This window comes from Sciurus carolinensis, chromosome 7 (genome assembly GCF_902686445.1).
Source record: "Sciurus carolinensis chromosome 7, mSciCar1.2, whole genome shotgun sequence".
NCBI classification, from domain to species: domain Eukaryota; kingdom Metazoa; phylum Chordata; class Mammalia; order Rodentia; family Sciuridae; genus Sciurus; species Sciurus carolinensis.
This window is the reverse complement of record NC_062219.1, coordinates 28,325,616-28,342,172: the sequence shown is the minus strand read 5'-3', so window position 1 is coordinate 28,342,172 and position 16,557 is coordinate 28,325,616. Positions and strand designations below refer to the sequence as shown.

The following is a 16,557-nucleotide window of genomic DNA, read 5'->3' as shown; positions in this document are numbered from 1 at the left end:
GGATGCATGGGGCCCCATCAGATGCCCTTGGATGAAGATGAGGCGCTGCACTGTAGTCCACGAGGGCCTGGCTCCTGCAGATTCTGCCTCTATCTGGCATCAGCCGGTGCCACTCTACCCCGACTCACTGCGACCTGAGCTGGCTGTCCTTCTACCAGTTCCCAGATGGTGCCAAGAGAGGATATATTCGTGCCAATGGAAGCATTGCTGGGAAGAAGCAAAGGGGATTGGATTGGATGGCACTGAGGACTGGGTGGCAAATCTGACTGGAGCTCAAGGCTCAGGAAAGGGAACTGAAGGCAAAGCTAAGGACTGAAACCTGTTCTGGGGCAACAGAGAATCATCGAAGGATACAAAGTAGGAAAAAAAAAAAAAAAAACCAGAGTTGTGCATTTTGACAGTAAGGGCAGATAGCAGGATGGAGTGAGAGAAAGAACAACTAAATTTAAGGAAATTAGGCAGGAAGCAATGCAGCACGACCAGATGGGCAGCAGCGGTGATGGAAAACAGGCCCACGTGCTCAAACCATGAAGAATCAACTGGATCCAGTAACTGGCTATACATACGGAGAGGGAAGGAGCCAAGAGCAACTCTAAATGGGGCTACCAAAAAAGAGTGGCAACACGAACAGGAAGCAAGAATTCAGAAAGCAAGGCCATTCTGACTTATTTATGAACTCTGCCCTTTGAGGAACTTGCTGTATATCAGGAAATAAATCACAGACAGAATCTGACTGCCGGTTAAACTACAAGGATATCAAAAGGTTGAGATTGGATTTGCAGTGGGACAAGGTGAAAGGTTCACTTTAGAGAGGATAGAACTTAAGGCACTGGGAGGATGGGGTTTAATGTGAAAATGTCCAAAAGGCAAGTTGGAAATATGCGATGGGACTGTAAAGGAATTTCAAGCCAAAACACAAACCTGAGAATGATTTGATGTGACTGAATTGAAGGAAACAGGAGAAACCTCTAAAAATAATAATAAGAAAAAAAAACACATATAAAGACAAAAGCAAAGAGCTGAGGATAGAATGGGACACGTGGCAGTTACAGTACGGATCTGGAATATCCTCCAAAGGCTCATGTGTTGAAGACAGTCCCCAAGGCAGCAAGGTACAGAGGTGGGGCTTTGGAGAAGTGACTGGATCAGAGCGATTGGATTAATCCACTGATGGCTGAATGGACTACTGGGAGTGGGGCATGGCTAGACGCAGGTCACTGAGGACATGCCCTCGAAGAGCACGTCTTATCCCTGCCCCCTTCCTCTCTCCCTGCTTCTTAGTGCCACGAGCTGAGCAGCTTCCCTCCTTGATGCTTTCCACCATGATGTTCTGGCCTCGCCTCAGGTCCTAGGCAATGGAGATGGCTGACCCTGAATGAAAACCTCTAAAACCTTGAGCAAAATAAATCTTTCTTCTTCTAAGTTGTTTTTCGCAGGTATTTGTCACAGCAACAAAGAGCTAATACAGTGGAAAATCCTATTATGACCATTATAAGAGCACAAGGCGTCCAGAGAACCTGCTGCCAGCCATATCAGCCCAGGAAGGCAAAACAGCACTTCCTTGCCCTTCACCCTAACATATAAGCAGATATTTATGCCCAGGTATGTATTTTCTCAGGGTCACCACAACCCACTGGAGAAGATGCTATTGCTTCCATTTCATAAGTGTGGAGACATGTAAACTTAGTTCAAGTGGCTGGTCTGTGATCTGTTTTGGACTCCAGCCCAAGGACTTTTTCTCTGCATGGCATGTCATTACCATTAGGGGGTCACACACACTACCTCTCACCAATTTTCTATCACCTTCTAAAGGAACCCTGTGTGGGCAAAGGGTCTGATCATAGCCAAGAGAAGAGCAATGTCAAATGCCCGTTCAACCAAACTTAACTATTTATGAACATATAACGCTTTGAGGAACATGTATGTCGGTAATGAGGCAGAGATAAGTCCAACTACTAATATATATGAAGAACTTCAACAAGCTGAGGTTTCATTTTTAAATCAAATATATTAAATTCTTCCCTTCCCAAGTCCTCCTTTACGCATCAATGATTGGAAGACTAATCAAAAAGAGGAAAAATGAACATGTCCTGCTTCTAAAATGTTACCAAGGTCCCAAAGAACATGCACCGGATTTAATCCTTTCACCCAAGTCGCTGCCTAAATAGAAAAGTGAGGCCACCAAGCAGGTTGTTTTTGAAAGATTCTAGAGCTTAATCCATGCCTAACTTATAAAGGAGGAATAGAATCTAATATTCTTAACTGAGATACACATTGTAACTCAAAATTGAAAAAAATAATGCTTTTGAATCTTCTAAGATCAAAATGAGAACAAATCGATGAAAAGTCAATAAGCCAGAAGAGTGCTATCAGAGTTTTAGAATAGCATTCTTTTGCTGCTAGATAAAGCTGTGTATCCTCAGAAGCCTTAACGCCATGTGTACTTGGGTACAAGACATGAAATATACATAACTGGTAAAATATGGGGCACTGAGAATAATGCTTCTGAGTAAAACTAATGCTGGAAGACAAAGACAACATGTCTGGGTGTGGTGTTGGGCAGTGGAGGGGTAAAGAGAGAAAAATGAGAGTCATACAAACAGCAGAGAAAAGCAGATCTTAACACAAACCCTGTGCTGCAGGGCTTCAGCATCCCTGTTGAAAATACCCATGCAGGCCAAAGGCTTTCCCAAGGTCCTGACCTTGCTGCACAATTTTCAGTTTCTTCTCTATGCTCCTGAGACAATATATTTTTTTTTCAATGTTCCATTGTCAATGTCAGAAAAAAAGGGAAAGGTGAAAAGCTGTAGGAGGCACATGGGTATGGCTGGGCCTGAGGTAAAAGACAGCCCAGTTCCCAGTGTGCAGTGGGGAACAGTGCAAGGATAAGTTGCGTGACACCGGTTAAAAGGTAGCTGCTGAGAAAGGCACTTTTTCAAGATGTTGAAAACTAATAATGTGGGACCATGTATTTCCCAAATTGGCTCACACATAACAGAAATGTTACTACAGCAATTTCCATTTGTCAAATGCCACTGAACGGTTGTTTGAAATGGATGATAATTCAAAGTAAATAAAAATAATCACACCTCAAGTGCAACAACTGCCTTCTGTGAATAAGGCCCTAATTCTAAAAAAAAAATTTTTTTCTTTTTTCTTTTCTTTTTTTTTTTTTTAAGATAAGATCTCACTATTTTGCCCAGGGTGGCCTTGAACTTGTGATCCTCCTGCCTCTGCCTCCCGAGTAGCTGGGATGACTGGCACATGCCACTATGTTTGATCCAAAATATTTAAATCTGCTTTTTCCAAGAAGAAGAACACATTTCCTTCAATTCCAAAATACTAAGGCACTGTCATAAAATAACAACACTGATCTCTCATGCTTTTTTTTCATGAATATCAAATCCCACAGTTTAAAATCTAGACTTAATCTAAAAAATTATCTTCACCGTTAAAAAATAATGCTGTTTTTTTTTTTCAGCTTTTAACAACTACATAAATATGAACATAAATGTGCATGGAAAGAGTTCAGCTTCTGGAAAAGAAAACAACTTCTCAGCAGTCAATCATACTGAAATGCATGTGTACAAACAGCTGGAACACAGCAGCTTTCTCAAGTCAATGGGCAGCTTGTTTATGATATGATATTCAATCCACTCATCAACCTGCTTCTCCATGTGCACAAACTGGGTCAGGTAGGACTGGATCATTCCTGTCCTTCAGGGCTTAGGGAATGCCACCTTCCCTGAAGGACCCAGATATAATGGTCACCCACTCTTTAACACATCACCTTACATTAATTTTCTAATTTGTTTGCTGCCCTTTTCCCTCCAACCAGACACTGGCACGTCTCACTTACTGGATCACGGAACAGGTATGAACATGGTTATTTCCACTCAACCTCTATGGTCAGTCCCCTCCCTACCATGCCTGAAGCCTGGCACACAGTTCACCTTAAATTAGTACTTGCTGAATAAAAGTTGTTACACTGAATTAAAGCATGGAGCAATAAGTGCTCATTTCCTGCTGAGGGCTGAAGGATAAGAGGTTTTAACAGCAGCATTATCCATCTTATAATGAGCCTCCCACCTGGTGAAATCTTTTGGTTTTTTTTCCACCTAGTGAAATCTTAAGCATAAGATTTAAAATTTCTGATCTGTGGAAACTACTGTTAATATCGTCATCTCAAATGGAATCATGTGCCATCTTTATGTCATATATAATTTTCACTCTAAATTGCAGAGGTACGCTCTTGAAGATTTCTAAATTGTCATTTATTTTTTAAGATGAAATATACAACCCTTGGCCTAATATGTTGTTTCTACTGTAATATTATAATTTTTCTTCATGAAGTGTTTTTTAAATTTTATTTGTTTCACTTTTTCATGTTTGTTTAATTCCATGTGGGAGACTGGAATTCTGTAATGAGACCCAAAGGCTACACTGAGGTAACTAAGTAGGTAACTAAGTAGGTACACTACTTAGGAACTTAAACCAATTTCTCTAAACAGAAGATCAATGACAGGTTTATATATATATTTTTATATATATATATATATATATATATATATATATATAACACATACACATATATATATAAAATATAGTATATATATGTACATACACATACACATATATACACATACATAATTATCATGTATAATCTATACATGTATATCCACCCATGTATTATATATAGACATATACAAATGGGTGTCTCTTTTGAGCATATATGTTGTTTTATTGCTACTCATAATTCCATAACATTGACTACACTATGGATTTTTTCCCCCAAAACATAATTATATATAGAAAAAGTAAGATAATAGTGTTATCTCTCACTATGATAAATACATTTTCACCACAATGTCTTATTTAGATAAAATAACCATATTTAAACTCAAAAAGCAATAACATACAGGAATTAATAATTTGTGAAGATTTTTTTAAAACAGTAGAGATTAGTTGATGGGAAAGAAAATAACATTTCTGGAAGATTAAGCAAAATACTCACGGTATTCTTCTGGCAAATGATTTCCTGAAAAATAAGAAAGACAGAAAAAAGCAGAGCAGAAGTTAATACAAAAATCAATTACATCAATGACCTTTATTAAACTACTCTGTGGGAACATTTGTATTAGCAATTACATTAGCAATTAGAAATTCCAGAGTGTGTATATTAAGTTTCTGTATCTGAGAAGTTTATAGTCTGAAGCAGGAAGCAGGAGAACACAAAAGTATTATCTATGGTGTAAGGAAAACAGCACAATCATGTTAATCCCCAACTGCATAATCTAAGAATCATTTTTTCAACTAGGCACAGTTGTGTGCACCTGTAATTCCAGTGACTTGAGGAAGGAGGATGAAGGGTTTGAGGTCAGCCTGGGTAACTTAGGGAGAGCCTACCTCAAAATAAAAAACAAAAAGACAAAAAGCTCAGTGGTAGCGCGCCCCTGGGTTCAATCATTATTGTTATTCCTAGACACTGAAATACCTAGAGACCCAGGGGAGATAATCTAGAGATGCCCATGCTATACAGATTTCGCTGAGCTTGGGAAATCATTATTCAGAAAAGAGAAAATGGGACAATCTATTGGAAATGATGGCACGTATGTTGTCATGGAAACAGGAAACACAGGCATCTGTGGAGCTCAAGGGTGAGTCCATCTGGCTAAGGAGAAGGGCCAGGTCTGACAAAGGAAGAGTAGAGATCCAGGATCCAGCTGACCCACCATGTTCTTTCATCCCAGGATCAGGATGCCGAATCACAGCGGGCAAAGGAGAACCAATGAGGGCTTTGGCTTAGAGCGGCACATAAGATTTTTAAACATTCAAGAACAGCAGATGTGAAAGTAAAACTGATAGAGAAAGAAACTGCACTGGGTAGTGTTGAGAGTCATAAAGATGTACATAAAATACTAAAAGATATCTCAAGCTAAAAAGCAAGAGTGATAAAGACAGCAAGGGCTAGTTTCTCACAAAGATGTTATTACAGACTGAGGAGGTCCAGGAGGACCAGCAGAGGCAGAGCTCCAGCTGAGTTGGGGGCAACTCCAAGACAAAACCAGCAGGTGGGAAGACAGGCTGGAGATCTAGGGAAAGCAAAGGCCCACTGGGGAACAATAATTTTATCCCTAGGAGTTGAAGAAGACAGCTCACTTTAGGATGTACAGAAGAGAGAATTAAAGAGGTATTTGGAAAAGATCTTGAATATAGTCATTGAGCTAAAGCAGAAAGTTCACCTTGACACATACAGTTAACAAGATGACACAGTTATTTGGGGACTTACTGAAAAAGGCTTTGAGGGCTAAAACGAACTACTGTGTTCTGCAAGCACTTAGCAGTCAAAGTGCTTTTTAAGGTAAGTGGTATGTACATATGAATATAGGCACATATTGGGACGCTGTAATAGTAAAGGCTGGGAACAACATAAATGGCCATCACCTTGACAATGGCTGAATACCCTATGGTACCTCCAAATAATGGCTCACACTTCAGTCAATAAAGAATGAGGAAATCCTTTTTGTACTGACATAGAAAGAGTTCTAAGATACACTGGTAAGTGGAAAAAGCAGTATAGTTTCTATACTATGTGCCTATGTTACATGGCAGTGCCCAGAAGGATGGAAAAGTGACATTGAGGAGGTTCAAAGTAGCTTTTCCACAGGTGATCCATGTCTGCTTCTTTCTTTCTCTTTCTCTCCCCACCCCCACAATGGTTCAAGAAGAAATAAACAGAAAGATGTTGGTTAATCACAAGGCCAGAAATACAACATGCAGATTTTCCCAAACTTGATCAATTGCGCCTTTCTCCAAAGCAGCAGACCACCCCCTTGAAGATACTGCTCTTAGACTGCAAAAGCCTTCTCTCTTCCCTCTCAGTAATGGGGAATGCTCTTCCATGCATCTTCTTACCACAGAACATCCTCTATGCCAAGTATAAGAAACCTCATCTCTCTGACACTGGCTGTGACAGTGTTCAGTGACACCTATCTTTGCAAGAGCACTGAGACTAGGCCTTTAATTCTGCCATCATTAACCCTCACACAGACCTCGGGCAGCACCTCCTAGGCCAGGCTACACTTTTTGCTTGTATGATTCTCCCACACTGTATCATGAGCTCCTTGCATGCTAGGACCATGTATTTTATTCACACTTATATCTGCACTGATTGCCTATCAGATACCATGACATACAGTAGCTACTCAACAAGAGCATGAATAAATTAATGAATTATCAAGTACACATGCAAATTCCACTATGAATTAGGGTAGACATGAAAGCTGTGGTCCTTCTCCCAGCCAGCCATGCGTCATTTCACTTCTAACGTAACACATGGACAAGAGTTGGACTGGGGGCCTGTTGGTCTCTTCCAACTCTATTCATTCGCTTTTGGCTCAAAGTAAAAAGTCATGTTTTCTTTGAGGCACTGGAAGGAGAGTCACCTTCTTGCTCCCCTGCTTGTCCCTCTTTTGGTGCATCAAGCACAGAAATGGAAGTGGCAGGGAGGGAAACAGTGGCGAGGACTGAGTGAGCCAAAGGCTCCGTGGAAAACCACTGGAGCTGCCGCTGGCCTAGAGCCATCTTGCTGTCTGCAGGAGGAAGTACTTGTTGGAGTAACACCCCTCTTCCTTTCTCTTTTGCTCTCATTTCAGATCATGCATACGCTGTGTCACATTATACTATATTAAAATCATCCCTAGAGCACGCTACTGATTTCTGTTAACTTAGGTCTTTTGGAAACTAACTGAATACAAACCATTCTCTCAAGGAGACAGGACTTAAGGTTCATAATACCTTAAATGAGGCACCAACTTTAAAGAAAAGCTACTGTTTGTGCATTTTAACTCTGTCCAAATAAATGGCAAACAAGACCTCAAAAGGTATCTCCAAAGTACTGAGGTGGAACAGGGAATACTGAACTTGTACTAAACCCACAACAGTGGGGAGAAAGGGGGAATGAAACAAAGTTGGGATGTAACTGATAGATTTCACATCAGACCTAGAAAACTTCTCATCTAAAGCGGCTATAAGTAAAAAAAGATAAAATCAACATAAACTCCAGTTCCTTGCAAATGAAACATTCTCAAGGTACAATACCCCACTATGACACTATATTTCTCTGAAGTCATAGGGGCCTTTTGGTGAGTACATGGCTGTACCAGAAACATCCCAATTTTATTTTTCAATTTTCTGGTACCCTTTGATAACCAAAGAAACAAGGCCAAAGAGAAAAGACAACTTCTGATAGCTATTTGGAACAATTTTTTTTTTTTTTCAGCACTAGGGACTGAACCGAAGGGTGCTCTACCACTGAGCTACATTTCCAGTCCTTTTTATTTTTTATTTCGAGACAGGATCTCACTAAGTTGCTCAGGGCCTCACTAAGTTGCTAAGGTCAACCTCAAATTTGCTATTCTCCTGCATTATCCCCCTGAGTGACTGGGATTATAGGCATGTACCATTGTGCCCAATTGAGACAATATAACTTTGAAGAGGTCATTTAAGAGGTAAATAAAGGGAGTATATCCAATATTGCAGTTTCTTGTGCCTAAAATATAGGTAATTGCAGCAGAGAAGGACGTGGAAGGAGCTGGTGTGAGGCTGCCAAGGTGGACCGGGGAAGGAGAAGCAGGCCTGGCAACCCAGGACCTCAGCTTCCTGGCAGGAAGGAAAGTAGGTGGCTGGGAATGCTCGCTCAGGGAAAGAACGTGGCCCAGCTGGTGACCTTCTGGGTCTTCCCTTCTGGTCCTTCTTTCTGTCCCAGTGGAACTTGGCAAGTTTTCCATTAAAGTTGGGAAAAAGAGAGCTATTTCCTGTGCTCCCCAGCTCCACCCTCTCACCTAATTTCAAAGCTTCAAAGCTAACCACGGGCTCCTGTGAACACCCCTGGCCTCTCTGGGGTAAGGCACCCTGTTCCCCTTTCTGCACACTGCTGAAATAAAGCTGAGGAGGCTCAGGAAGAACAAGCCAACACATGGAACACAAGCATGGCACAGAGTTAGTCTTGAAAGGTAGAAACGCGTGTGTGTTGACATGGTATGCGTGAAAGAAAGTTCAATGAAAAACAAGCAAAAACAATCTACCAAAAACCAAGAAAAATCATCCTTTCACAGGACATAGGAAATCGGAGCACAGACTTAGAAGGAAGGTACCTAATGATCTTCAGTCAGTGTGTAGTACAGGTTTTCCTCTCCTTTTGGCAAAATGGTAGTAAGAGGCTAGAAATGGTGGGAGGGTCGGTGGGAGTAGGAGGTGAAAGATAATTAGGAAGGAAAGAAAGAGCCTAATTTTATTCATTGTACAATATGGGAAATCAAAGAATATGGGGCTTATCCCTGCCCTGACATTTATCAGCTGTGAAGGCCCCTAACAAGTCACTGTTATCTCCCCAGACTGAATTCTCATCTGCAAAGAAATTGCTTTCTGTTTGTTCAATACAATGAGTACCTAACATGTCTGTCTCATTGGAGTGTATATTAAAACTGAATGAAATAAGTTTAGGCAAAATTTAAAGTACTTTTTTTTTGGTACCAGGGATTGAAAACAGGGGTGCTTAACCACTGAGACACATCCCCAGCCCTTTTTATATTTTATTTAGAGACAGGGTCTCACTAAGTTGCTTAGGGCCTGGCTAAGTTGCTGAGGCTGGCTTTGAACTTGTGATCCTTTTGCCTCGGCCTCCCAAGCTGCTGAAATTACAGGCATTTGCCACCACATTTAAGTACTTTAAAGCTATATATAATATAAGGTATCAATTTTACCTAAGCAAAGAACTTCTACACAATTCCTACATCACCAAATCTAGAGAACTGTACACTCGTGTTGTTCATGATCTGGGATAAGAACACATCTTCCTCTTAAATATGAGCAACTGTCAATTAAAACAACCTGTGCTAAAAAAAAAAAAAAAAATCAGATTTAAATTATACCAAAGCTGGAAAGTCATCCCCAAAGACATTGTAGACTCTCTTTTTCTCCTTCCCTATTAATTTTGTTCATATCTAAATAAATCTCTCTCGGTGGGAGAACGGTACTGTAAGTAGACATGTCTTTGAACTGGGTGCTGATGAGTGACATTTTATACATACAGTATTTAACATAGCTTCTTAACACAAACTTCCCTTTATAATGTGTTGCTATTGTTATAATTAACATCATTGTCACCAGCTGACAACACCTAATTGAACCATACTATTCAAGCCCATGTCTTTTCTCCTTTTTTAAATGTATTGTTAAAGAGTTACAGGTATAATTTTATACATAGTAAATCACACTTGACATAAAAGTTTAGTGATAATTTCAAGGATGCATTCTAAAAGGACCCAAAGAGGACGATGGGTTGGAATGACATAAAGATCAACTACCACAGATAAAGAACAAAAAGGAAAAGAATTCAGCAAGCTTTGGCCCACTTCTGGTGTGTGCAGAGGTGCTCCTGGCTGCTCTTTAAGGAATTCAGACTCACTGTCCTCTGCTGACAATCCACACAGGAAGACTACAGCTGGGGTCAACCCAGTGATTCAGTGGCATCTTTTATTCCCTGCATAGTACAGATTTTCCTCTCCTTTTGACAAAATGGTAATAAGAAGCTAGAAATGGTGGGAGGGTGGGTGGAAGCAGGAGGTTAAAGAGAATTAGGAAGGAAAGCAAGAGCAGGATTTTCTTCAGTCTGTAGATAATGCCTTAGGGAGGGAATATTGCTAACTGACATTAAAGAAGACTGCACTCTCGAATCTCAAGCCCATTTCACCCCCTCAGGGATTCTTCAACAGGGAAGTCAACACCTGCTAAATAAATCATTCATCCAGTTGGTGAATGCAAGATTTCTAGAGAAAATCTCCATAAAGCAGCACCATATGTATAGTTTACCTGCTCCAGATCTCCTCTTTCTTCCCCCATTCAAGATGGAATGATTACAGTTCAGATAAAAGTGTGACCATTTCTAAACTACATAAAATAGAGGGACAGAACTGTGTCCTCTCTCGACAACAGAAGCTCCCTATGAAATAGCAAGGAATGTATGGGATGCAGTGTTGAACCTGGGAGAGGACAGAGTGCTAACTGCTGATTCTAAATCAAACCTGGTAATAAAATAAGCAAGACTCAGGATGTCTGGAGGCGTCCAGTGAAAACGGACAAGGCCAAGGATTCTTGTTCACAAATTGTTAAAGTACTTTACAGTCATTTTTCAAACGACTTTTATTTTTCTTTAACATTCACCAACTGTGTACTTTGTACCACTGACTAACATGGTACTATCTGAGGTGCTGAAAACAATCCTGCAAAAATCCACTGTTAAAAGAGTCATAAACCTTTGAAAATTAATGTCATGTACTACTTACATTAGAACTGAAATTCAAATCTTAGTTATTTACCTTAGGAAGGGAGGTAAAACTTCAGGAAAAGAAAGCAGTGGTCTAAGATCAGAAAGAGAGAAATACGTTTTTATGGGTTTAAGGACACTCTGAAATCTGAGTAGATGTGCCAAATATTGGGAAGAATTCAATTTAAATTTGAAGTATGTATAACAAAAACTACCTTGATAGCCTCACTGATATACTTCAAACTAGTATAAATATCAAAATTTACATCATGGACAACATCACTCTTCTCAAAACAACAACCATTTGCTTCAAGTGGACATGAATGAGTACCAGAAGAACTGTCCCATTTTACCTATAAAAGCGCTAACAGAGATGGGGGTCCTCTGTATCTGCAGATATGAAATCATGGGTTTGTATACTATGGAAGTGGTTGAAGAAGCAACTATGGCAGTTCTCATGATTCATCCATGTTGTAGCATGTGTCAGCCTCTTCATCTCCATTGAGTAATATTTCATGTATGTATACACCCATTTTGTTCACCCATTCATCTGTTGATGGACACCTGAGTTGCTCCCACCTTCTGGGTATTGTAAATAGTGTCACTAATGAACATGGGCACATAAATATCTCTTTCGGATCCTGCTTTGAATTCTCTCAGAAATGTATATCAAGAAGTGGAATTGCTGGATCATATGGTAAATCTCTTTTTAATGTTTTGAAGAACTGCCATATTGTTTAAAAAGTCACTGATTTTTTGAAGTTGGTAATTTAGGGAGAGTGTTACAAATTTTGGTTTGTGTCTGGAAGATTCTAGTCATCTAGTAGTGAAATGCTAGTCAGATTCCAATCTAGAAAATAACACATGCATTAAGGCAGAGCAAGAGTACAGGGCACTACATATGTATGGAATATAGCCAGTGAGATAAATGAAGGAGTAAGCAGTCCATAGACTGCTTTAGAAAATAGTCTATTGAGGAAAGTCCCATCTGTGAAGTAACTTTTCAGGCAATGGCTTAAGAGAAAAATACAACTAAATTTCTTGAATATGGAATAATCTAACATAATCCTTACATTTCAACACAAAAAGCTGAGTCACCACTAGCTGATGTGCATATCAATCTCCAGAGAATCATTTCTTATGCAATGGATAAAATGGGAACAAAGCTGATTAAAGTGCAGAGAGAAAGATCCCAATACATCTTAGGCTTTCTAACTATAGCCAGAACATAAGGAAAAAAGAAACCAAAAATCTTTTGAGGTTCAAATGTCCAAAATGTATGTAAAGTTTTCTTGATGGATACAGAAAACAGAAGAATATAGCAACCTTTTTTTAAAGACTAATTATTAAATATTTTAAGTATATACAAAATATAAAAATTAGCAAGCAACTACATATCTACCACCTAGATTTAGAAACATTACATTACAGCCAGAGACAGTGGTACCTGCCTGTAAAGTCAGCACTCAGGAAGCTGAGGAAGGAGGAAGACAAGTTCAAGACCAGCCTGGGTAATTTAGAGAAACTGTCTCGAAACAAAAAAGAAAGGGCTGGGGATGTGGCTTAGTGATAGAGTCCTTATCTAGCATGTGTGAGGTCTTGGGTTTAAATCCAATATTGAAAAAAAAAAAAGGAAAAAAGAAAAAAGGCATATTGCATACAGTTATAGTTGAAGACTCCTGTCTTCCAACTCTATCCACTCCTATACCCCAAAGAGGTAAATACTCTGAATGTATGATTCCTATAAAAACTTCCATCCCTTTATACCATAAATGTGTATAATACCATTGTCTTGTCTGTAGCTGGTATGATACTATACATAGGTGATTTGTTCTTCCCCATAACATGATTATTTTTTAAGAAGTTTAATGTTTTTGCTTTTTTTATTTGTTATTTTTAGATATACATGATAGAGTGTATTTTGACATATTAGATATACACGGAATATAACTTATTCTCATTATGATCCCATTCTTGTAGTTGTACCTGACCTTTGAAACCAAAGGTCATGTATTCATATATGAACATAGGAAACTTATGTCCAATTCTTTCCACTGTCTTTCCTATTCCCATCCCCTTCCCTCTCAAAATTCCTCTTTGTCTAATCCACTGAACTTCTATTTCTGTGCCAAAACACACTTGTTGTGTGTTAGCATTTTCATATCAGAGAGAATAAACCTCATATCAGAGAGAATATTCGGGCTTTGGTTTTATGATTGGCTTATTTCACTTAACATGACAGTCTCCAGATTCATCCATTTACCAGCAAAAGTCATAATGTCATTCCTTTTTATGGTTAATATTCCATTGTACATATACCACATTTTCTTTATCCATTCATCTGTTGAAGGGCACCTAAGTTGGTTCCATAGCTTAGCTATTATGAACTGAACTGCTATAAACATTGATGTGGGTGTGTCACTACAGCATGTTGATTTTAAGTTCTTTTCAAAATTATTTTTTGGAGATACAATGACTTTGATATATAGACCTCTAGTTGATTTAGCTTAAGTGGTATATAATATTCCATTAAATGAACTGTACCAAAAAGTTTTTTGATTTATTTTATTTTTGTGGTACCAGAAATGGAACATAGGGGCCCTCTACCATTGAGCTACAACCCCAGCCCCTTTTTTACTTTGAAACTGGGTTTTGCTAAATTGCCAAGTCTTGCATCAAACTTATAATCCTCCTGCCTCAGACTCCTGAAATAGCTGGGATTACAAATGTATCTGCCCCTGTGTTGGACTTCTACCAAAGTATCCATTCATTCTCCTAATAGATATTTACCATCTCCTTTGGGGAGAAGGGTTATTAAAATGTTGCATAAACATTCTTTGTTATATCTCCTTACATGAGTCACTATTTTTTTTAAAGTACACATCTAGGTTCAAATTTGCTTAGACTTGATGATAGGTTCCCTTGACAGTATCAGACACTGCCAAATTGCTCTTCGAAAGTTAGTAGTGAGTTGGGCACAGTGGCTCAGAAGGCTGAGGCAGGAGAATCACCAGTTCAAGGCCAGCCTCAGCAGCTTAGCAGGGGCCTATGCAAGGTAGCAAGACTGTGTCCCAAAACAATAAAAAAAGGCGGGGGGTGCGGCTCAGTGGTGGAGCACCTCTGTGTTTGATCCTCAGTACCAAACAAACAAAACAAAAAGTAGTGATTCACTCTTTCCCCAGCAGTGTGCATGTTTCCCGCTCTTCACAGCCTTGCCATCTGTTTATAAGAGCTTCTAGCTGCTGACTATCTAGGGGTGTGCAGTGGTATTCCATTGTTTGGTCTTGCTTTGTTCCATAAGCAGCATTGTTTAAAGTGAGGCAGGGTAACCCAGAATCAAGAGAAGAAGCTAAAGCTGGAAGGAAGGATCACAAGAACTGGAGCTATGAACTCTTGTTATGAAGAAATTTCTGGTGATAGAAGAAAGAGTTGCTGGGACTCAAGAAAATGATACTCCAAAGTGTGGCCCTTTGCCACACCGAGCACTTTGAACAAAAAGGCAGGATCAGAACCAAAGTACTTCTGACCTCCAGTAGGCCCAGGCTACTGTCTGCTCTTTGGTCCATCCATGTCCCCTAAAAATCATTTACTCTAAATCTAAAATTGTCTACATCCTCCACTTCCCTCTCTCCCAGCAAGATGATGCTTACACTTTGAACTTCTTTGAATTTTAACACTCTGTGTGACTCCTATGTGCTAGTACATTAATAAATTTGTATGAATTTTCACCTATTAGTCTGTCTATTGTCACTTTTTTCAGCAGGCCCAATTATGGAACTTTTGGAGGATGGAAGGGAAGTTCCCTCAGCCCCTTTGTGGTTCATTAAAACAAATTCCTCCCTCTACCCAGCAGCCACTCACTCCCCCAAGTCCTTTCTGACCTTAGATGTATTTCACGTATCTACACCACAGCTCAATGGCCAGGAGAGTCCAGACCCGCTCTCCCATTTACTGAGAGATGCCAAGTGGAAGTCCAATCATTTTTTTTTTTTTGGGTGCTGGGGATCGAACCCAGGGCCTTGTGCTTGCAAGGCAAGCACTCTACCGACTGAGTTATCTCCCCAGCCCCCCGATCATTTTTAAATGCATGGAATAAATCAGAAAAGAGTTGTTACTAGCATTTCTTGTTTTCGAGCAAATGTTAAATCTTAGCATAGAGTCTTTCTCAATAAACATTAATAGGACAAATAACCAGCTCTCATGATTTAATTAAAGAAAACTGTGATAAAGTGTGTAGTTATAATATTAAGGAAAAAAGAATTGACTTCCCTCTCTCAAAGTGCAATTATGATCTTTCCTTGGGATAAAAATAAGATATTTCATTCTTAATACAACAAAAGGACTTGCAGCTTAAAAAACAGCTAGAAATCTTATATATGATTAGATTCTAAATATTCTTTCAAATGACAATTCAGACATAGATTTTAAGCACTTTTATAATTCCCATCAACTATTTTTCAAGTAGCTTAAACTTTTAAAAAAGACTTCTTTCTATGATTTCTTCCTGAGAATTCAAAGAGAATCTGCTGTCTTCAACAAAAAGCTGATGAAAATAAAATTGGCACAGCTGTACTTTCTTTGAAGTCCAAAGAATCAACCTAAGTGAAGCTAGACACATGACAACAATAGCATTCTAATTCTGCCTCTGCCTCTATGAAAAGAGATGCTTCACTTTGTCGTATCTGCCTCACTTTGCAGATATTATTTCAAATGTCTCTGTTCTTATTTCACTAGTTCTCCTTTCTGTTTGTAAATGGTGGGATAACAGAGTTCTACCTAGAGTCAAATGCAACAGAAATGATAAAAGCAAACACATACAGACAAACCCCAACTTTTTGCAGTAGCACAGGACTTTTTTAGACTCAAAGAAAATTGCTAGACTTGCAGAAAAAATATTTTTCCATCCCAGACATCAGAGGCTACCTGGCTAGAAACATTCTAAATAAGAAAATGGCAAATGTTTCAGTTAATGGAAGGGTTAAGAGAAAAGATACACTCTGAATGGGACAACTGAGGAGGTATAGTTGATGCATTTTTCTAAATGAACACACTTAACAGGAATGTGTTTTAAATAGAAATACAGTCCTCCCTTGTTATCCACAGGGGACGGGTTCCAGGACATCCTGAGGATACGAAAATCTGTAGATGCTCAAGTCACTTATATAAATGGCATAATATCTGCATATAACCTACGTGCATCCTCCCATACACTTTCAATCAACTCTAGATTA

The 16,557-nt window shown here is 39.2% G+C and overlaps 1 protein-coding gene across 2 annotated transcripts in view; it reads right to left on the bottom strand.

Moving 5' to 3' along the window:
- The window catches only part of Map3k5 (mitogen-activated protein kinase kinase kinase 5), a 216,335-nt gene that overhangs the window by 131,393 nt on the left and 68,385 nt on the right, over positions 1-16,557 (bottom strand). For both annotated transcript variants that reach the window (XM_047558138.1, XM_047558139.1), the window contains exon 3: positions 5,015-5,038. In XM_047558138.1, coding sequence (XP_047414094.1) covers positions 5,015-5,038 — 24 coding nt within the window. The remainder of the gene's footprint in view (positions 1-5,014; positions 5,039-16,557) is intronic.